Source organism: Vanessa cardui, chromosome 7 (genome assembly GCF_905220365.1).
Source record: "Vanessa cardui chromosome 7, ilVanCard2.1, whole genome shotgun sequence".
Lineage (NCBI taxonomy): Eukaryota > Metazoa > Arthropoda > Insecta > Lepidoptera > Nymphalidae > Vanessa > Vanessa cardui.
In genome coordinates, this window is record NC_061129.1 from 14,216,056 (window position 1) to 14,239,913 (window position 23,858).

The window sequence follows — 23,858 nt, forward strand, 5'->3', positions numbered from 1 at the left end:
AATAGAAATTTAAAGCAATATGCAACGGTTTTTGTAGACAACTCTGTTCGGTTGCGAGTTGAAATAACGTACAATTCAGATTTAAAGAATCTTTTGAGTATCTAAAATAGATAGTGTGACTTCCAAAATAATTTATGAAACCTCCAAAGCGGCTGCAGCCGTCTGCCGTTGTGAGTACTGTTAAATTTGTGCAAAAAATTTGTATGACGCTGCTTACATCAGACGTTCAGTTGTTTTGCCTCCATTTTTGATCGTTGAGCATGAGAATTTAAACCGATTGTTTACTTCCTAATTTACTTACAATATTGACAACATATTTACTTCTCAACGAACTGATTGTGCGACTAGTTAAGTACACGTGACGGAGGCAAAATCCTACATAATGGCGCCAACAAGGTTGGCATCAAAGCCCATCGGCGTCAATGAGAACTTGAACGGCATCATGAGCCATGGGATTACAACGAGGAGTAAGCAATTGGCTACTCTGAAAAGTTACAAAGACAGTTTGAAAGCGCCAAACAAAAGGAAAGCAGACAGCCCTTTGAAAGACATGACTGCAAAAAGAGCGGCATTTGGAGATATTACCAATGCTTTTAATAAATCCACCGCAAATAATGATAAAGACAAGGTCATGGGGATGAAAAAGGTCACAGTGGAAAGCAAATTGCTCCCAATCTTAAAGGTGAGATTTTTTTCGAAACTATTTTATAATATGTTGTAGAGGGTAATTGGTTATTATTTATGACCTTACTTTATAGCAATAGCATATCATCAAACGCTACTGTAGATTAGCAATTAAACAAACACCGAAATTCAATGTTTTGATAGAATTACCATAGGTCAATGAACTTTCCCTCCAAAATATTTTTTTATTAAAATCGTTGTTTTTTTTATATGTAATATTCGTTTGACGAAAATGTTAAGTTTAAGAAAATCTAAATACATTAATATAAGCTATTTAATTTTTTATAGCAAAAAAATATAATTATTCAGCATATTAAATTATTATTTATAATTGATGTATTGTAATTCTTTTAGAGTGTCAAGCCACAGACAGCAGCAGTGAATGGTAAGGCCTCTAAAACAAAGCAATTGCAGAAAGCAGCCAGCAATGCTATAGAAACGGTGCAAAAGCATTTTGCCAAAGACCCACCTAAACTCGTAGCAACCAGGGCACAGAACGGCATTCTCAAAAACATTGACAAGAAGGAAAAATCATTGATCAAGGAAAATCAAAACCAAAGTCAGAGTTCAGCTAAATCGGCTCGAAGTGATGCGTCCGGTGAACCATCACTGTACATGACAGCTTTAGAAAATATGTTAGTATTTATGACTTTATATATTTACAAAATTATTTAAACCGTAACAATAGGTTACGGTTTGAATAAGCTGTAAAGCTTTGCTAATGTTTTAGTAGTTGGTGAGTGAGAAGGTATAAAACCTGTCTCTCCTTGGGGTAAAACTTTTTTCATGCTAAATTTCATCAAATTCTGTTCAGTAGTTTGGCTTTGAAAGGGTAACAGACAAATATGTTACTTAATCATTTAAAATGAAAGTAAAGCTCATATTTAACATACTGAAATGAAGATAAACCATGCACAATAATTATTTGATAACTACAACAGTTCAATCATATCTTGCTGTCAGCAGTTGGCTTTTGTTTGTATGTTACTTGCCTAAAAAGAAAAAAAAATCCTGATTTTGATTGTATTATAGTTTCTTAAATACTCGTGTATTTAAAATAGAGGGATTATTATGACAGGACATGGCAGAATAAACTGTTAACCATACTGACATTAGCATCTTGTAATACTTAATAATAATTCTGTAACAGATCTCCTATAGATTACATTGTTCCACTTATCATCATAACATTGCCTGTTATTATATTTGGACGGTGCTGTAATGTGGGTCAGTGATTTAAAGTATATCACTTATAATTTATTTATCTGGTCCATGGTCATTACTTATAACAGAAAATATTTTTTTCGTTTTTTAATTTGAAATAACTAAAATGTTATAGGCATATTTAGTAATTTAGCTTGAGTTAATTTTACAGTTAAAAACTAACTTAAATACTGTTAGTATTATTTTTTTATTATGTTACAAAACTTCAATATCCCACTGGTTTCGTAAGTTGCAGTTTTAATCCCTTCCGTCGTCGCCGGTATTCCCTAAGTGGTTGGTTTAAAAAAAAAATACAAAAAATACGCTTACTAAATCCTTACCCCTAGTATTCTTTTTAAAAACTTGTTTTCGTTTATAAATTTACATTAAAGACAAAACATTAAATGTCAATACATTTTGATTATATACTAAATAATATATACAAGGAATGGAACCTTGTCAAAGGAAATTAAAAATTCCTGCAGAAGTAGTATTAGGGAAGGAGTTACTCGGACAAAGCAAAAAGCGTGTTTATGATGTTATCATGTATAGGATTGATTTATTTTTTGTCTGAAAAATCTAACAAAACTAGAATTACTACGTATTTTTTTATATTAAAATAAAAAAAACACTAGCACGTAGCGACATGTTCTATCGTCTCGCCTCTTGTGAGTATCGATGCAAATTAGCCGACGTTACCGTTACTAGACCGCACGTTCAATACCAAACGATCGAATCTTAATCTTGTAGCGCGCATATAATTTAATTATTACAGGAAACTCGTGGTCACGCGTAGATTCGCTCACTTTTTAGCGGTTGGTTGTCATTTGTTAGGCACAAAGGCCTATGAACTATCCTGGAGTTCAAGTTTGCTTCATACCAAATTTGATCGAATTCGTTTCAGCGATTTGGTAGAAAGACCGACAGACAGGCAGAGTTACTTTCACATTTATAATATTAGTTTCGATGAAAACATATAAATTTAAGTGTTAAGAAAATCTTTTTACGTATAGGATGTTAATTTTCTTTGTTAATGATAATGCCACAGTGTTATTATTGTTAAGATTTAGAACTACTTCGATAATAATAACCAACGGCATTGTCGACAACGAATATAATACTAAATAGTCCTGTTACAGCATTGACATAAATCTAAATTTCATTACTACACCGATAGGAAGTCTCCAGAGGCACATTCAAATATTTAACATTTATTATTCAAAGTTAAAATGATGAACAAAATATTAGGAGCAGCAACTGCAAACTGTTCCGTATATTTTGTGAATGCTCTCTTTTTTTTCTTTTTGACTTGGTCAAAACAAACTTTGCTAACGCTTGCTGGATGGTAATTAATACGTTAACAATTAAACTTTTATGCCTTCTTAAAATGTAATCAAAATGAACGTAAACACCAATATCAGCGTCTCCTATACGACACAAATCACGATCCCCTCAAAGTGGCGACGCTTATAACGTTGACGGAAATATTTTGGAATTGTGTAACTGTTTTTTTTTTAAATAGCAAATTATCTTATAAGTAGACTAGGAAAACCTTCCGCGAATCGACGACGAGCTTTTTATCATTTCTACATCATTCTTCATTCGATATTAATATTTTTAGTCATTGCATTGCATGCATTAAAAAAATATTAAAATAATATCATGCATGATGTTGCAAAATCATTTATCATCGATATACACTCTTATAGTTTGACATTTAGTTTAATACTAAACTACAATCTAACCATCAATTCTCTGGCGATTGTTTATACTAGTTATTTATGTATAATGCATTTATTAAATTTTATTAAACTTCTAGGAGTCCAAATGATGCAACAAAAGATGGATATAAAGTCATAAGTGAGAAGCTTGATAAAGTTAATTTGGACGACACTGCTAATAGGTCCCTTGATGAGGAAACTGGCATCCCACACGAGGTTCCTGATGGTGTCCCAGACTTCGACAAGGAGAATTGGAATGATCCTTTCCAAGTTTCCAATTATGCTATGGACATTTTCAACTACTTGAAGAATAGAGAAGTAAGTTTCGTCGTATTTATATAGATAATCTGTGTATTTTTTATTATGTATGTTATTCATATTAATAACAATTATTTTGCTTTCATTAGTAAACAAAAAACATAAATATCTTACGATTGAAGACATATGCATATCCTTACGATTCTTTCTTTCACTGCTGTACGCAAGATGATCATTACATAGTATAAAACATAGCCATTTACCACTGTCTGTCCCTACGTATGCTTAGATCTTTAAAATTACGTAACTGATTTTGATTCGTTTTTTTAATAGATAGTAATTCGAGAGGAAGATTTTTGTATGTAATACATGGAAAATAGAGTAAACACTGATAATTTTAGAAGTTTCTTATGTCGTAAATAAACAAATTCTGTAATATTTGTCTGAGTTTTTGTAAAATAATCAAGGTTTCTAACCTTGATTATTTCCTGCCAAGATTCACATTCCCCACCTAACTGAAGCCTTACCTTCTGTAACTAGGCAGGCTACAGCCTACTGTAACAAACAATAATTTAAACAGATGGTTAATTAGAATCGCGCCAAGATGTGTATTTTATTGAAATTCTAAACTTCTTTTACATTTTTAGCGGTTGTTTCTAATTGATGACTACCTCATCCGGATGAAAGGCATAACGTCGTGGATGCGGGCGCTGCTTGTCGATTGGATGGTGGAAGTTCAAGAGAGCTTCGAATTAAACCACGAAACTCTATACCTGGCTGTTAAGCTGGTGGATCTTTACCTCACGAGGTCCAGCAAGACTCAGCCCGAGAAGGAACACCTCACAAAGGAAGAATTGCAGCTGCTTGGTGCATCTGCGTTATTTATCGCGTCCAAGTTTGATGTGAGGAGTATTTTGTTGAACTTGTTTTTAATCATTGTAAAGTAAAGTAAAGTAACAGCCTGTAAATTTCCCACTGCTGAGATAAGGCCTCCTCTTCCATTAAGGAGAGGGTTCGGAACATATTCCACCACGCTGTTCCAATGCGGTTTGGTGGAATACACATGTGGCAGAATTTCTATGAAATTTGTCACATGCAGGTTTCCTCACGATGTTTTCCTTCACCGCTGAGCACGAGATGAATTATAAAGACAAATTAAGCACATGAATCAGCGGTGCTTGCCTGGGTTTGAACCCGCAATCATCGGTTAAGATGCACGCGTTCTAACCACTGGGCCATCTCGACTCTCATTGATTTACATGTTAATTTTTGATTTTGTTTATTGGTAAAAAATTAGTATGAAAGTATTTTGCGTTAGGCGAATATAAGCATAGGAATAACCTTTTGTGCTATTTTATTTCTCTACATATTGTTTCTAGTGTGCAATTGAAGTATTATATTTATCATGTATCGCACTAATGTATCGACACGATTTTTTAGGAGCGCATTCCGCCGCTAGTGGACGATTTCCTGTACATTTGCGACGGTGCGTATACGCTAAGCCAACTGCTCAAGATGGAAATGACTATACTGCGCGTCGTAGACTTCGATCTCGGCATACCGCTCTCTTATAGGTTCCTTAGGAGATATGCCAGGGTGAGTATTCAAACACATCATTGTAATCTCTTCCAACTGTTACAAACCAGAGATCTGTGAATTCCACTTTTTCTCATACATTATTTCCTTAAAGTATCTCCCGTTACAGTATAAATTGTAAAAATTATTGGTTACAAGTTGTTAATTTACGATTTCATATACACACTTAGATAAGATAAACAATCTTTGTAAGTTTTTAATGTCCATAATAATTATGTCGAATATTTTGAATATAACGTCTAATTAAATTTATATAGTGTGCCCGAGTATCGATGCCGACTCTCACGCTGGCCCGGTTCGTGCTCGAACAATGCCTGCTGGAGTATGGGCTGCTGAACCATTCTGACAGCAAGATGGCGGCCGCCGCACTCTACATCGCGCTACGGATGAAGTCCCTCGGCAGCTGGACACCCACCCTACAATACTACACAGGTCACATACCATACAAATATATTTGAGAGTACTTGAGACTAAACTACAACTACAGTTAATTAAGGTAGTGATAATACTAAAGTATGATATTTTTTTCCAGGCTACACATTGAAAGACATTCTCCCCATAGCGTTAGAACAAAACGCGACACTACACAAAAAACCCAAATCGGCGATCAGCACCGTGCGGAATAAGTATTCACATACAATCTTCTTCGAAGTAGCAAAAGTCCCCCTCATCGACGACTCCGTGCTCGGCAGCTGAGGCGCGCCTCGTGGCACGTTGCATACTGTTAAAGCATAAATAAAGGTGGGTCCAAATTCTATAACGTGTGTATTTTTATAAGGCTTAAGATACAATCACGAAAACTTGCTTAAATCATTATTATCTGAAAATCAACAATACTTTGTGACTAATCAAACAATGGAATAAAGTAACTTAAGCCTTATACAGACTAAATTAATGTTTGTTCATGAGAAATGTCAGGGTGCATGATATAGCTAATCATATTTAAATTGTTAAATGATAGATGATTTCGTTTGTGACACCCTGGCATTGTTATCATTTTATTTAAGACAGTGTAATGTAATGTGCCACAAAGGCTATTGATTAGAACATTTACTTTAGGTAGGAAATTCAAATTTGCAAAATGTAGAACTATCTAGAATAATTTAAAGTTAGTGCAAGTTGGTTGAAAGGCAATGGCTAAAATTGTATCTCTGCAATACACAAAGGACTTGAATGTTCGAAGCTCGAAGAATATACTATGTTCTCGTTAATTTTACTTGTAACAGAAATTTGTTATTAAAATTTAATCGTACTTACTCGTACTTTGACATTAACTGAGTAGTTTATTTTCTATTTTATACTTATGTTGATAAGAAATTTAGAGCGTTTATTAAAGCTTTGCTACCATTAAAATTGTCGACATAGTTTACAACTTCGGAATAACGCAAAAAGACTGAAAAATATTGACGCGGTGTCATGTAGGTATAGTTCTTACCTGAGTGTTGATGTGAATGTCGAAACTAGTTGAAAGTGCCATATTCTAATATGGCAAGTGTGTTTAAAACCACCGAAAAGACTTGAGGCGTTTATCCTCCAAGTGAGGAGATGTGCCCAGTGAAACTAAGTTTCTAAGGAACATATCTCCAGTATTTTTATTTGAATATAAAAATTAACCAAAACCACACCAAATCCTCACTTTGCAAACATCACAACCTCAATAGATTATGTGCATTCCAATATGTAACAACTTATTTATTTAGTAAATAGTGTCTTCCTATAGCGAATTATAGGTACGTCGACCGTAATATAATTAATTTAAGTTTTATTTTTAATGTTTGTGTTTAGTCCTTTACTTTTAGATGTGATAATACACACTCATTGTAATAGATCTTATACATGAAAATGCCGGCTACAAATAGTATCAATGTAGGAATTGTTTACTGTTTTCTAAAATTTAATTTATTTATCGATGGGTATGTTCCGGTAGTGTTTCGAATTTTAACTTATCTGCAAAAACAATTGTCGTCCATAGTTATGAGACTGTGTACTACGCAATTGTCGTATTGTGAATGTCGAAAATGAATGCTAAATCTGTAGCTGTACGGAGAATGGTTTTGTATTTTGAAGATTTTTTGCTGTCATGTTTTTGTTGCCTGGAAATCACAAACGGTTGTGGTTGGTCAACTTGCTTCCGACAGAATAAGTTTTGTATATGATATCTACATGTATTGTATTTGGCAGTTTGCTAGTACCGTTTTAATTATAATTATTATTAATGGATTTTTGTAATGTTTTAATTAATTTACATAATATAGTAATTATTGTGAGATTATTCACATCATTGTCGTATGTTTTGTAATTTATCACATTTTAAAGAGTACAAAATATTGGAATGTTATAATATTGTTCACTAATGGTAAGTTTTAGATTAATTACTTTTAAAACTGTTTTTTTCTTAATATCATTTGTCTTAATTATACAAGGTTAATGTAAAACTGATGTGTAAATAAAAGTGATTTTGGTTTGGTAACTTGTTTTTTTTCTAGATTTTAAAATGAAAAATAAGACAGTAGTCATGTTGTGATTTAATCACTTGAAAACATTATCTAAGTCTCTATGACTCCAGCTATACTTACAAAAGTTATAAAACAAACCTACTTATAATACATATTATATAGGTACAACAGTCGCCGATAAGCACTTTTAGGTATTACAAACAGCTTTATGAAATTAAATGATTACAAAAAATATTTTTAACTTTAATTCTCATACCTACTAAAAGATTAAATGCTGTATTAATAACATGTATCGATGGATTTATTCATATTTATAAATTATATCTATTGATTGATTACTTATATGATGATGAATTATGAATTCACACACTTATCTTGATACGCCTGGACCGTCTGGTCAGTTTTGGACAAAATGTGGTTTAAAAGGACCCCTTGCAAGGCATATAATAGTTGAAATTAATCAAGCCATTTAAATTGACTATTATCCGATATATGATATTTATCCGATTTTGTAAGCTAGTATATTTTAGTGAAAAGGTGTATCAAGATTCCATTGGACCTTGCGCCTACCGCATATAATCCAGTATTAAGAAAACAGTTCAATAAGATTAGAATTCCACCAGTATGTCAGTACGAAGACAATTTATTTTCAAAAATATTTATATCAAGCTGTTGTTGTTAGCTTTAAGTTTAATAAACAGCACATTGAATAATCCATCGTTGAATTTAGTCGACATTATTCTTACACTTTATATACAAAATAAAAATGCATTCAATAACAGTTCATATACATGTGTATTTGAGGTAATTATACAACCCAAATTATGATTAACAGCATGTACGAGATTAGATGAAATCATTTGATATAATATACTGTTATCAAACTATCACAATAAAACTTTCCATTGAATGTTGTCAATATATGAAATATTTATTTTTTGTTTTATTACAATCATTGTTTATATGATATACAGGAAATACTCGAAAAATATTCAATAATTATATTTGTTTATAGCCATCAATTTTAATACAAATGGCAACAAAAACAATATAAGATAATCGTTATGTCTTGTATATAACGGTTCTCGTAGCAATCCTACACGCGTTCATCAATTACCCTGTACTAATAAATTGATAAATACATATCAAACTTGGCAAGTAAAATTAAACTTATAACTAAAATGCCCGCATATTGTAACGAACATTCAATGGACAGAGTTTACCAATATGGTACAATCGAAAGCACAACTTATTCAAAGTGAATAATGAACACAAACAAAGTTCTATGAGTAAAATATTACGAAGACCGAAGTTACTCGAGACTTATACATAAATGATAAATGTAATAATATAATGACGAAATGTTTTATGCTAAGATTTTCGCTTTGAAAAATTAACAATTTATTTGAGAATTATACACGGAATATCTAATTGGAAAACATTTAACATATTCCGAATGCATGTTATTACAGAATTTTAGAACAGCTGCCGGCGACAAAATTTATATTGTTATTACAAATGTTATTTTAATATGTAATAAAAATGCTTGCAGTAGATAAGTGTTATCATTTTCTAAGATTTTCGTATCCAACTTCTATACATTTATCTCCAGAGATCGAAACAATCGGGATGACTAACTAATTACATAAACGAAAGGCGGGATGAAAGGAGAGAACAATTCAACTCCTCAAATGAGCTTATGTAAAGTAATGGCTACGTTCACTTACCAACTAAACTATATACAATATACGCGCTCGTCATATAAGAACGCACCTAACATAACATATTTACAATAAAGTTTTGGATGCTTTGGCTATTAAAAGGGCACTCGCTTTCTTCTACTACTAAGTTCACTATTAGGAACTAACGGCATGCGGCCACAGGCTACTCCGAAGGCGGCCGAGAGTACTAGCTGGGCCGCGGCGGGTCGGGGCGCGGCGACACGGGCCGGAACGTGCACTCCAGCGAGTCGGAGTCGGGCGTGCCGGGCGTGGACGGCGTGAGGCGGCCCGTGCACATGCGCTTGCACAGCGACGCGTCGGCCTCGTCGCAGCGCCGCTTGCCCGCCAGCGCCGCCGGCCGCACGGGGCTGAACGACGACGCGCGCAGGGCGATCGGCGACAGGCTGCGCCGCGTCGTGTACTTGCGCGTGGGCGACGGCGACACCACGGGCGAGAACCTGCGAATGTGTTGTGCTGACTATTGCCGGACTTGATTGCCGTGTATACTGATCACCCGCTCAGTGGTGAAGGAAAATATTAGTAGAACTTTTTTTTAATTTGGTTTTCATAGGTTAGCGGACGAGCACATGGGCCACCTGATGGTAAGTGGTCTCCATCACCCATTGACAATGAAGCTGTTAGAAATATTAACTATTCATTACATCGTCAATATGCCACCAACCTTGGGAACTAAGATATTACGTCCCTTGTGCCTGTAGTTACACAGGCTCACTCACCCTTCAAACCGGAACACAACAATACCGAGTATTGTTATTTGGCGGTAGAATAACTGATGAGTGGGTGGTACCTACCCAGACGGGCTTGCACAAAGCCCTACCACCAAGTAAATACATGAAAGTGTGGAATAAAATTTTCCATTTCTAAAAGGTGGAACCAAAGCTTAAAAGAATCGGAACTTCTTGCGCCGTAACGAGACACTTCCGGGCATTTATTTCACTTTCTTTAATGGAAGTTGTTTTATGTTCAGTGTGAGCGGGCCGACTAGTGACCTGTGTGTCCTTCGACAAATATGAATATGAAAGTATGTGTTACCTGGGCACCCTGGTGGGCGAGTTGGCGGGCCCGCCCAGCAGCGTGAGGTCCTCGTAGGACTGCCCCATCTGCATGGCGGTGTGCACCTCCCGCTCGTGCGCCACCTCGCGCGTGTTGCTCACGTCGGCGCACTCCTCGGCGCGCAGCTGGTTGACGCGCGGCGTGAGGCGCCGGCCGCACGTGCTCTGGAAGGTCACCTTTATTATTATTCGATGCAGCTCATTTTAAGAAACGAAGAGAAATTATAAACTTATAATCAGAATTCCGAATCATAGCACCCTTATTAAACCATTTAAGTATATTTTGGTTATTTTAAATAGGTAGGTACAATATTATACCGTAGTTTCTGCATAATCTGACTTGCTATACAACAACAACAGCCTGTAAATTCCCACTGCTGGGCTAAAGGCCTCCTCTCCCTTAGAGGAGAAGGTTTGGAACATATTCCACCACGCTGTTCCAATGCGGGTTGGTGGAATACACATGTGGCAGAATTTCTATGAAATTTGTCACATGCAGGTTTCCTCACGATGTTTTCCTTCACCGCCGAGTACGAGATGAATTATAAAGACAAATTAAGCACATGAATCAGCGGTGTTTGCCTGAGTTTGAACCCGCGATCATCGGTTAAGATGCACGCGTTCTAACCACTGGGCCATCTCGACTCTTGACTTGCTATATTTCCATAATATTCGCAACGTCCATGAAATATTTCCACCTAACCAATACAAAAAATTTTAATTTGTTATGTAAAGTAAATTTATATTGTTGTTCTCTTAATATATAATCCTAAATATATAAACCTACATAATTTTAAACAATCAAATATTTTATATTTACTTGTATACTCCCAGGTATGTTGACCGCTGCTGACAGTGGACTGCAGCTGATGCTATTACTGCGCGTGCGCGGTAAACTGTTATTCGTGAACATGCTGAAAAATGATGTACTCCTGGAACAAGAAACATATTATATATTAATTTGAACAGAACAGAGCTGGCAATCACATTAATATTTATAATTAAAGATTTTAAAAAAAAACATGAGTTTTACTGTGAAATTTGTATGCATAAGCTATTTTACCGTTGGCATTATTATGCCGTAAAACACATAAATCGTAAAAAAAACTTGCATCATTTATTTTAACAATACCTAAAGTAATTTCTTCTGTGTTTATCGATTATTTACTCGATTTTATTTGATTCATATATTGAACCAACCTCGAAGCATTATATCAAGAACTAAAAAAAAACTTCATACATATTTCCTAATATTATTAAACCAAGAATGCCAATAAAAAATTCAATACAATGCCATAAAGTTTACACAAGCAATTTCAAAAGCAAAACATTATATCATATTCTATAGTGTCTGAACATGACTATAATATATTGTTATTCAAATACCAGCTTAAGTTTACAAGCAATTATTTGACATTCTATTTATTCTTTGCTCAGTATCAATAATTGGAAATCAACTATATGGTATAATATAATATACAATACAGGGCATTTCTCATTTTATTTAATATTGTAACTTAATTATATTCCATAGTTGTTTAGCTCTTATCAAACATGTAAAGAAGCATGGGCATATTATGCAATGTACATTCGCAGTAAATTAATTTGTATTAAAAGCAAAATCTGAACCTTTTCTCTTTTTCAAAATTAGCTAGAATATGACGCATGTATCTTCACAACAAAGGCTGGTAACTTGTTGATGTGAAAATGTAATAATTGTTACAGTATATACAAAATGGATAAATTCCTTATGAAATAGGTAACGGCAAAGCCCTATGTTTGACCGCATAAATTTGGTGACAAGTGACCATTGCTGCCCATATAGATTAGCAACATAAGAAACTTTATTCCTTACAATGTCAATCCCATGTTAACCTTAAGAACTAAGATGTTAATTCCCCTGTGCCTGTAGTTGCACATGTTCACTCACACTTCAAACTGGAACACAACAATATGAAGTGTTACTGCTTGCGGTTAGAATAAATGATGAGTTGGTGGCACCTACCCAGAGAGGCTAGCCACAAAGCCCTACCGCTAAGGATTGAGGAAAGAGAATATGTATTTAGTTACACTTATTTTAAATTTTTAAAATACATTTTAAAGTTATAATTCTATTTATTTCATCATACAGCCTTTAAAGATATAGCTAATATCAAATATACTTCCAATTAATTCATTTTATTAATTTCTTTAAATGTAATTTAATTAAAAGTCCGCTCATAGTTAGAGGAGTACCTAAGCTAAATATCAAATCTATCAGACAAATAGTTTCAGAGATTGCGTGATGAGAGAGAAAATATATTTTAAATGTAGGAATACAATAAATAATACCTAATGTGTTTGTTGCCAGATATTTTAGGTAAAGTATATACACTGAACTATTTAATATGTATAGTATATATATGTATTACCAATTTCATTAATTAAATTATAATAATATACACTCAAACTCAATGAAACCTAATCATATCTCTGTCATCTCAATCTTATCCTCAGATATTTTAGTATCAATGAATATTGTTTCAATTCATTTCAAGATAAAACACTACTGATCTAAACAACAATAATGTTCTATACATTGAAAATAAAATCTATATTGAATAACATATGATTCTAAATTGGATGAATATTGACTGAGACATAAGACATTTTATTAATTATAAGATTACTATAATTAATACATATTAAGCAGCGTATATCCTTGTCATCGTACTCCACAGTCATGATTTGTAAAATAACTATTTTTAATTTTAGTTTATATATACTTATTTATACATCCTAAACATAAGTCTTGCTAAAACCAATTAAAAATAACTAACAACATTGTTTAATAGACATAGCAATATATGATTTTAAGCCATAACAAGGTTTAAGTTAGAAATATATTTATTTATGCAAATATCTATAAAAAAATTCACAGCTTTAATTAATTTGAATTGCTTTTATGCCATAAAGCTAAAAGACGTTTGAAATTCATATGCATTGCAAGAATTATATTTAACAAAGAGATTCACAGGTGAAAGACACATAAGGTTTTTTTATATTAGTAGAATATTAAATTCTTTCATCTGTTACACAGATAAAGCAATGGTATCTTTTATATGTAAATGTTTTATTTGCATACCTCATTCTTACACACATATTTTATCATTTAAAAATACTTATCACACATCCAAATGCAGAATGAATGATTTTATACATTTGCTTCAACCACGATGCTAAAGCGTTAAATTTATATGCAAATATTTAAAAATGACATAGATAGGAATAATTTTAAAACATTAAGATGATCAATAACATACTTAAATTTACAGTAAACAAAGTACTACACAAACAATTTTTTGATTTATGTATACGAGGTAGGGTTTGTTAAATGTAGATAATGTTCAATTTTTGTAAGCTAAAATCATTACCAACCTTTTGTAAACAATGTGATTAATATGGTAAACTTCTGTTATCAATACTGATGTTATTATTTAATAAATATTAAAGTTCTTTTCACTTCACTGATGATATATTTTGATGTTTTTTTGCTTCAAAAACTATATTAGTTTGTTTAGAACATAAAAAATTCTATCATGCATCATCTTATCTAGAATTAAATGGATTTATGTGGTATATACGTGCACGGAACCCACTGGCGACCTCAGCAGCTGTCAAAAATAGGCAGGTAACATAGCGACAGCCGATTCGGGGCCCGTGGGAGGCGTGTCGATAGATCTAGGCTTTACCTGGGCGCTGTATTGGTTGTAGGCGAAGTTGCCGCTGTAGACGCCGCTTCATTGATAAGAGGTGCACTACTGCACCTTTTTAATATGTTAGGAGTATCCACATCCATTATCTTTCAGCCAACATTCATCAACTGACGTATCGTGTAGTTATATGCATAAGAATTGCCGATACGATTAGCGCTCTACACTAATGTTTATGTAACACTGTAAGTGCACATAGGCACGAACTAATACATGAGTTATACTACTATAATAACTACATAAATTTTACTTTTAACGCGTAAATGAAAAGATAAGGTAAAATAAAATGAAAATACGCTACTCGGAAAGCTAAAAAGAGGCTCGAGGCTGACCTGTCAAACCGCCGCAATAGTAACGTTCAAAAAAGTGTAAATAACCATAGAAAATAAAGCGTTCAATATTATAATATTGGCATCATTCACAAATTTATTCTGTATAAAATGAAAATAATTTAACTATAAAATATTTTTTTCAAAAGAATCTAAGAAAGAGATTGTGAAAAATAAAATTGTCCTGTTTGTTTTAAAATTATGAAAAAATAAGCTCCGAGTAATTATAGATTCGATTACAATTACTATAAAAATTATCACTACGATATCTGATTACGGTGTGTGTAATAAAAATACCTCTTAAAACATATAATATACTTTTATACGGAAGATTAAATAGTCAACGTGAGGTCTTTATTCCTAGTTTTTAATGACTTCTGTAGTAATTGACAATTTGTCAAATTGAAACTTCACAATTTCACATAAACAGAAGCCCGAAAGTATTGTCTTGAAAGTTATTTGTTTTTAAAATCTTTAAAAAGAGGCATAAAATTTAGTTTTGTTGGAATGTAATCAACCCCTCATGTATCTAAGAAGAAGGTCTATTTAATTTTGATATATGATTTATTTTTATATTTGTATAGTATATTGTACAGCTATAAAATAAGAATCAAATTCTGTTTTTTTTAGTACAACTCTAAAATACCTAATAGGAATCCCACTGGCCGTTGCTTTTTATTGTGAATGGTTTGTGTTTGTGATTCAACCACTATTTTGGCAAAAAATAGAATGCGAAAACCATATAAAATGTACCAAGATCCTCTTTATAGCGGATCCACAAATACAAGGGGACTTAGCCGTTCCTCCGCCTTTGAACGTACTTTTCAATTGGGACAGTGATAGGTAAGTTTTATTATTTCTATTTTAGTATTACATTTTGCTTGTTACACATTTTATTATACTTTAATCTACTCTACATTAAAGTAATGAATTATAATTGTTGATCTATAACACTTCAAGTGTAATTTTTTGTAGATTTAATCTTATTAAATATCTCGTTTCCAGGTACTTAAGATCAACATTTTCAGTAGTAATAAAACATTTTAAGCCAGATGTATTGGTATATTTGGGAGACTTGATGGATGAAGGTTCTATTTCCAGTCAAGTTGAATTTCATAGCTATGTGAAAAGACTATCTAATATATTTGATGTATATTATCCTATTGTGGTAAGAATACAAAAATTATTGCTATTAATCACCCAAATAGATAAGACTTTGTAAAAGGTATTTTAAAATAATTCATTGCTTATACAAATAAAAATGTATAGGATGCTATAATGATATATATGCTAAATATCTTATTATCTATATATATATATATAATTTTTTTTTTTAATTTTCTTAATATGAAATCTATATTTATAGTTTTTTTGTAATTTAAATTTAATGGGATCTTTATATTTGCCTCCGACGCCCGACTGCTATGATTTTAAGAATAAGCTAATGCAGTGGAACAATCTTACTTACATTTAATATTCTTATTTACAGCAAATATGGCTTCCAGGCGACAATGACATAGGTGGTGAAAATGAGCCCATAAAGCATGAAAAAGTGATTGAGTTCACTAAAGTATTCAATCAGCCATCAGTGATTAGCTTCAGAAATATAACTTTTTACAAAGTTAACTCTATAATGTACAAAGTACCACAGGGGCCAGATGACGCTGATCTAAATGTGAAAGTGGCTGTGGCACATTATCCAGTTTTATCTAAAGGTGTTTATGGGCGACAGGTGAAGTATATTGAAATATTTATTTATGCAATAATATGTTAAAATCTGCTGCAAGCCTGCCTGAAAAATCTTGATCTTGCAAACAACCTACATTATGGAACATAATATTCCATTTTTTTAAATGTAATGTTTTGGTTTGCAATAATGTTTATTATATAAAGTGACCTAGATTGCATAACAAACCAGTTTGAATTAATGTCATAAGCAAATTATCATATTCTATGGACAAAATAATTGTCTGATGTTGTTTAGGCCATCCGTTTAACTTTACAAAATAATGAGGCTAGGTATATTGCTTTGGCTTAATAACAAGTTGGCTAAGATATATCTTTATACTGAGCTGAGATGGCCCAGTGGTTAGAATGTGTGCATCTTAACCGATGTTTGCGGGTTCAAACCCAGGCGAGCACTGCTGATTCATGTGCTTAATTTGTCTTTATAATTCATCTCGTGCTCAGCGGTGAAGGAAAACATCATGAGGAAACCTGCATGTGACAAATTTCATAGAAATTCCGCCACATGTGCATTCCACCAACCCGCATTGGAACAGTGTGGTGGAATATGTTCCAAACCTAGACCTCAAAGGGAGAGGAGGCCTTTAGTCCAGCAGTGGGAATTTACAGGCTGTTGTTGTTGTTGTTGTAAGGTATATCTATAACCTTGTATACAGATTAGGGTTGTTGAGGAAGTGATTATGAGGAAGAGGAGGAGGAAGAGGATTTGTCACCCCCAAATTTAGAGGATGCGGATGAGGATGAGGATGAGGATATTTTTCGAGGAAGAGGATGTGGATGAGGAAGCGGTAAAGAAAGCGGATTAGGAAGGGTGAAAATTATAAAAATAATACTAGCGGACCCAACCGAAAAGCCGTTGTCCTGTGTTTACTAACATATATGCACTAAAAATAAACTTAAACTATTCTCAAAACAAAATAAAGAATCATCAAAATCGGTCCAGCGGTTATGAAGGAGTTCAATAACATACACAACACAAGCAATCAAAAAGGATGAGTGAATAACACAATTTATTTTAGGAATTCAAATGATATATAGTATATAATAAGAATGCAGTCTTTATTTCTTTATTAATTACTTAAGTGGAATATTTCATTAATCAAAATATAGCATTGCTAAAACGTCGTTCGCTGGGCATACTTGATGGAGGAGAAGATAGGTATTGCCGTACACTGTTCCGTAAAGCTTCCAAATATTACGGATCATTTTTCCACCATTTGTTCATGCATATTAATTCGTTTTTCTTTAATGGCGTTATTTTAATAGTAACTTTAGTACCACGCACCTATCTTCTATTGGTAAACTTTAATTTTCATCGTCACTATTTGGTTCAGAGGCTAAAATTTCGGCTAACATTGAATCTACAATCTTACCCGTGGAAGCGGCAGCCGTCGGGCAGGATGTGTCTACTACAGCTCCAGATTCCTCAGAAATTGCTCTTAAACTTTGAGGAAGCGATAGCGGAAGAGGATTTTTAATTTTTATTTATGAGGATGCGGTATCGGTTGAGGAACCCAAAATATTGCGGAACTTTTGCATTATGAGGAAGCGGAAGAGGAATCCTCAGCAACCCTAATACAGATCAATTGGTTTTGTAGCTCTTTGATGTAATTCTTCTATGAAAGTGTTCTATAAACAAGAAAACATAAACATTTTCTACTTTACCAAAACATACAACATTTTATAAGGTACTAATCTTTGCTTATTTTATATTTTTCAGGTTAATAAGGCAATACGGCCAGAGATATATTTCTGTGCTCATGAGCATGTGTCAAAGTATTTTAAGCAGACTAAGAATTTTGAATATAAAGAAACACATCTGCTTCAAATAAATGACCCAGTATTGGATGTTGCATTTGATGATGAGTGGTTGTATGAAATATTCGTGCCAACATGTTCCTACAGAATGGGAACAGATAAAATGGGATATGGGGCTGCAATTATAGGTATAGTATTATAGTTGTCAAATCTAATCAAATCATTAGTAATAAACTCATTGCTTTCTATTTGATTAACAATAATGACTTTTCATTTAATAGTCAGTCAGTCTTTTAATAGGAACATTGTTTGGAATTGGTTCTGTAATTCCAGTTTATATAGAGTTCAATCTAAGATGACACTATTCTTTCACATAACAAGTATCACACAAAAGTTCAAGTAAATTATGTGAACTCTGAATATCTTTTATTCCAACGCATATGCACAGTTTTTATAATGTTACTAGCACTATGGCTAGTTAAAAATGAGTTTAGTCTGTCTAAGGCAATTAAAAAAAAACTTTTCCCAATGACTCTGTAACCATGGCAACGTGATTTAAATTAGCCATATAGCACCGTGCGGAAACAATAGAGGGCGTTATAATCCCGACAGTAGAGACACAGTGCGAGTAAAAAAAGTAACTTCCCAGACACATTGGCAGGCTGGCAGCTGTCAAGTCTGTAAATATGATTTTACAATGATAAAAATTATAAAACATGGTTTTTTACGAATTAACAATGAAAGTAATGGGCGCTGCAGATGGTGGTATTTTTAGATGGGAAACAGTTATTTGGATGTCTACTAAAAGGAACATGTGTTATAGTTTAGATTCAACGATCGACGAAAATTAAACTGTCTTCCATAACAGTTACCCACAAAATTGGTGATTTTTATATAAATAAAATTAAATAGTATTTTTTAAATACTTGAAGGTATACTTACGTGTGTTTTATAACTGCATTTATCCATTTCACTCTTTTATCCCTAAGCCATGGCATGTGAGTACTATTAGTAGGGAAATAGTAAAATTTTACACCCTTAAAGTTGTTTTTGGATGTATTATGGCATCCAGAAATACAACAATACATTTTGATAGCTCAAATTATCAAAAATTATCACGATAATTCAGAAATATTTTCCGTTGTTTGACAGTAGAATTTCTGAAATTGAGGGTAAAAGTTTTGAATATGAGTCACGAGATGGCAGAGTCATCGCTACGCACGGTGCCTATATACCGAGACGTGTTCCACAAGACTAGAGGCTCAGTTTCAATTGCCAGAGTTCAGTTTCTTTCCCACGCTTTCCCGTCGTGGAAAATATTAAGGCTCATTATCTTAGAACTAACTATACACTATTATATATCATAATATTACATTAAATATAACTTTTAATACAGACAACATTAAAAATAACTTATTAAATATTTCGTTTTGTTTCAGAAAACAATCATATGAAATACACAGTATTCTGGTCACCGAAACGGTTCCCACATTTGTTTGTTTATTTGTTTTTATTAATAATAATCTTCATATATGGATGTTGCTTCTGTTGTGTGCGACTAATCTCTCGACAAACCAAACTTATTAGGAGCGAAGACATCTTACCGTTATTACATCGAACATAGCATTAACATAATAATTTATTAGATATTTTTATAGTATTTTGATATTAGTATTAATGATCCAACATTATTGACTTTTACGTATACTACCAGACGCGCCGCTCGGTACTGAGATTTAGCGCACTTTTGGGGTTATTTAGGGTCAATTGACCACAACTCATTTAGTCTTGTGAACAAGCAAGAGGAATATTTATTGTTAAAAGGAGCGATTTATTTTGAATAAGTATAGACATTTTTATGTTTCAAACAAGGACAATTATTTAAGTACATGCGCGTTTGTTAGCATGATTTAATAAGAATTTGTTTTTAGTAGGTAACTAGTTTATTTCTCACTTTCTTTTCAATATAAATTGTTTTAGATTAGTTACATGCATGACATTTTGATATACCACTTCGCTTGCTCTCTACGAGATTTATCTAAGAGAGAGAGAGAGAGAGAGAGAGAAGTATAACCAACCAAGCAGACAACAATAAAGTTTAAGGGTACACATGTAAGTCAATAGCCATCATCTAGTTCTAATCTATCGTCTATCGAAAAGAACCAACAAGTACATTGTCTTAAATATTAATAGGTACTAAATGTAACCGTTTCATTAATTAATTTCTTTCAGGAATAAGGTAACAATAAATACAAAGTAATTTATTAAATTACATTTAATGGGCAGATTATACTCAGAACATAATCAAAGTATTATAAAAGTTTTTCTTAAATTGTCATAAGTAATTGGGAAGTCCCAAATAATTGAACTAAAAGTTACTGGTTTGAAATTCAAGCCAGTGTTTGTAAATCATCTGATTGTCAAACGAAATATTGTAAAGGCAAGTGGACATTTTACGGGATATTTTATGTTATAAGTATTGTTTGGTAAGGAAAGTTACCTAAAACTCTTGTATTATTGCCAATATAAAGACTGTATCTATTAGCATTTTACAGTATTATTATTTAAATTTTTTATAAAAAATTTATAGTTGTAGATTACAGGGACCACTTATTTGTATTAAATAGTACTTTTTAATTCTGTTTATTGTTAAATGAAAAATTTCAAAATATATTACCTAATTTTATTATAAATTTAACAATCATATTATTTATTTTACATGATATTTACAGTATGAATAAATAAATTATCTGTACATGACATAAACTAGTCTGGATACAACTGCCATTAGTTTTTTATTAAAAATGTATGCATAAGATAATAATTGACTTTATTTATGTTACGATTACTTTCATTAAAACATTATATATAAAAAATCATGTTTTCATTATTTCTTATAATTTGATTCCTTTTCCATTCAGATAAATTGTTAAATAAATTGTAAATATCATATAACAATTCAATATAACAAATGTGGTAAATGATGATACTAAGAATGTTTGTAGCGATAAATTTATGATACCCGTGCTTAAATTTGCCACTAAAAAATACAAAAGTCCATTATTATTGATAGCCGCTAATATGAGAGGTACTTCAAATGTAGTTTTTTTATTGCCTTGAAATATTACTTCTAAAAAATAAATAATTGTTACTCCAAATGCTAGTACTGTAGATATATAGGAACAGTAGCCAGCATTGGCCAAGGTTCTTGATATAGGCCTCATTCTGTTAACAACTATTGAGATAATAAGAAGAATAACAGAACCTGTCAGAAGATTTCGGAGAATACAATATCGTTTATAGGATGTTTTTATTAGTTCCTTTTTTAAATAAGCTGCAAATAAATATAGTGCAACATAACCCAGGCTTGAAGATATACCTTCTCTGTTTGCATCTATGAAACTAATTCTTTTTGTATCACTAAAAACCCAATCCTGCACGCCATTATATAAAAATAATTCATGTGAAATTATAACAACAATACATAATATTAAAACATGTGAAGTTAAAGTTAACAAAATTGTTGAAAAAAATTTACATATAGCAAGAGTAAAAAAGAAATTCCAATGCACTCCATATTCTGATACATGTACTTGGTAATCTAATTTTTTTACAGAAAAGTATCTTGCAATTCCTAGTAATAGCAGTATCGATACAAATTTAGTGTTACTCTTTATTACAGTCAGATAATTTTTTTTATTGACATCTTTGTGTACAAGGCCACTTATGAGAACAAAAAGACCAACTCCAGTGTCCATTAGGCTATAACCATATTTTTCAGTTTTAGCCAAATGCCGTGGGAAATCCCTAAAATCTACGGCTAATATACAAAGGCCAGTTATCAGATATGTCAACCCTCTTAGACATGTTATTAAATGCATTTTATTATTTAAATATACATTACTAGAAGACAAAGTTTTGTGGACATCTAAGTTATTGTAATTTTTAGCTATTTCATACATTAGTAAAGTAAATACTGCAATATTTAGTTCATAAATATAATCTGATAACACTGTGTGAGCTAGTATCATAGGAAGGATGATTATTAAATATTCACTGATATATTTTTTTGTATTATCTCTGATTTGCTTGATTGCACATAACAGGGCACATTGTAAGGTAAAATATATACACAAGCAGGTGTGCACCGCAGTCGATCCATTGTTATTAAGCATAAATGACTCATGGTATTCTTTGTATTCAGTATTATTCATTGTAACAAATTGTCTATATCAATATAAACTTGTAGCTATTAATAATGTTAACTATCCTATTTTGGTAAACATTGCGCTGCTGCTCAAAAAGACAAGGCGTACACTGTACACAAATATACTTTTTTTTTTACTTTACGTAGGACGGAGAAGACACGAAAGAGATTTATTGGTACGGTTGAAGAAACCAACTCAATTAAATTTTGAAGACTAGCATAGTATTAGTAATAGCAATTTAAAATACTAAGGGCTGTTCAACTTTGTTAATATTTGTCAATGTCATTTGTCAACTGTCATAGTCATTAAATGTATTATAAGTTTATAACTTGGGTTGTGCATGTAATGTTGAATTAATAATTTAATGATTGTCAATGGTCAAAAAACACAATGACTATGTCCTCTTTGCCAGTTATTTATAATAAATAAGTTATTTCTTATCAATTCTTAGGTGGCTTAAAATTTCAATAAGACACAAATTTAATAAATAACATTTGAATAATGTATGTTTTGTCTTTCGTAAATTTTATTTAGAAAATGTATATCACCAAAATATTTTATTTTTAAATTAATATTTTTGATGAATGCATTCTTTAGGAAAGTAAAATGACTTTATTATTATAAAATTACTTTATTTATTTACTTGCACCAGGAGTGATTTTCGGACGCAATTTGTATATATTCTCAGGACCTAGATTAAGTTGTCACATTCTGTGTTAAGAGCCCATAGATAATACATATATGCAAGAGCCGAAATGGCCCAGTGGTTAGAATGCGTGCATCTTGACCGATGATTATCTCTTCAAACCCAGGCAAGTAGCGCTCAATATTCATGTGCTTAATTTGTTTTTACGATTCGTCTCGTGCCCGGCGGTGAAGGAAAACATCTTGAGGAAACCTGCACGTGTCTATCTCCATAGAAATTACTACATGTTTATTTCTCAAACCCGCATTGAAGCACCGTGTTGGAATATGTTCCAAAACCTTCTCCTCAAAGGGAGAAGGAGAGGTGTTGCTGCTTGAGATTGATTGGGTTTAATTCGAGTAGATCAGTATTCAGTACTAATTAACTTATCATAATTCGACAAATGAGGTATTAGTTGTTGTTAGGTATCAATAATGAAGATGCCTACAAGATCAAAAAATATATTTATTTTTAACTCTAACTCGCTACTTTGCATACTTAAAAAATCACGGCGATTTTATATATATGTGTTTTAGTTTTAAAACATTTGAGTATTTTAACTTATATATCAACACTTAATAAACTTATACAAAAAAAAGCTTTCTACTCATATGACAAGTGTCAGCTTTCAAAACTTTCAGTATACATTTATCTTTATACCTGAAATA

At 32.4% G+C, this 23,858-nt stretch overlaps 4 protein-coding genes across 4 annotated transcripts; 2 read left to right on the forward strand and 2 right to left on the reverse strand.

The window, feature by feature from the left end:
* Positions 1–33: 33 nt before the first annotated feature.
* On the forward strand, positions 34–7,932 carry LOC124531102 (G2/mitotic-specific cyclin-B3). The gene is made up of 7 exons (XM_047105557.1): positions 34–682; positions 1,039–1,319; positions 3,707–3,926; positions 4,514–4,768; positions 5,307–5,462; positions 5,720–5,894; positions 5,995–7,932. The coding sequence occupies exons 1-7, from the start codon at positions 383–385 to the stop codon at positions 6,156–6,158; spliced, it is 1,551 nt and encodes a 516-aa protein (XP_046961513.1). The 5' UTR covers positions 34–382; the 3' UTR covers positions 6,159–7,932.
* A 763-nt stretch (positions 7,933–8,695) lies between these two features.
* LOC124531103 (P2R1A-PPP2R2A-interacting phosphatase regulator 1) lies at positions 8,696–14,805 on the reverse strand. The gene is made up of 4 exons (XM_047105558.1): positions 14,444–14,805; positions 11,533–11,644; positions 10,693–10,889; positions 8,696–10,097 (listed from the first exon to the last, which is right to left on the reverse strand). The coding sequence occupies exons 1-4, from the start codon at positions 14,548–14,550 to the stop codon at positions 9,827–9,829; spliced, it is 687 nt and encodes a 228-aa protein (XP_046961514.1). The 5' UTR covers positions 14,551–14,805; the 3' UTR covers positions 8,696–9,826.
* Positions 14,806–15,102: 297 nt separating this feature from the next.
* On the forward strand, positions 15,103–20,923 carry LOC124531075. The gene is made up of 6 exons (XM_047105528.1): positions 15,103–15,333; positions 15,424–15,636; positions 15,799–15,961; positions 16,283–16,525; positions 18,260–18,485; positions 19,737–20,923. The coding sequence occupies exons 1-6, from the start codon at positions 15,317–15,319 to the stop codon at positions 19,919–19,921; spliced, it is 1,047 nt and encodes a 348-aa protein (XP_046961484.1). The 5' UTR covers positions 15,103–15,316; the 3' UTR covers positions 19,922–20,923.
* A 246-nt stretch (positions 20,924–21,169) lies between these two features.
* LOC124531074 (GPI-anchored wall transfer protein 1-like) lies at positions 21,170–22,787 on the reverse strand. Its single transcript, XM_047105527.1, has one exon. The coding sequence runs from the start codon at positions 22,509–22,511 to the stop codon at positions 21,192–21,194; it is 1,320 nt and encodes a 439-aa protein (XP_046961483.1). The 5' UTR covers positions 22,512–22,787; the 3' UTR covers positions 21,170–21,191.
* Between the last annotated feature and the right edge of the window lie 1,071 nt (positions 22,788–23,858).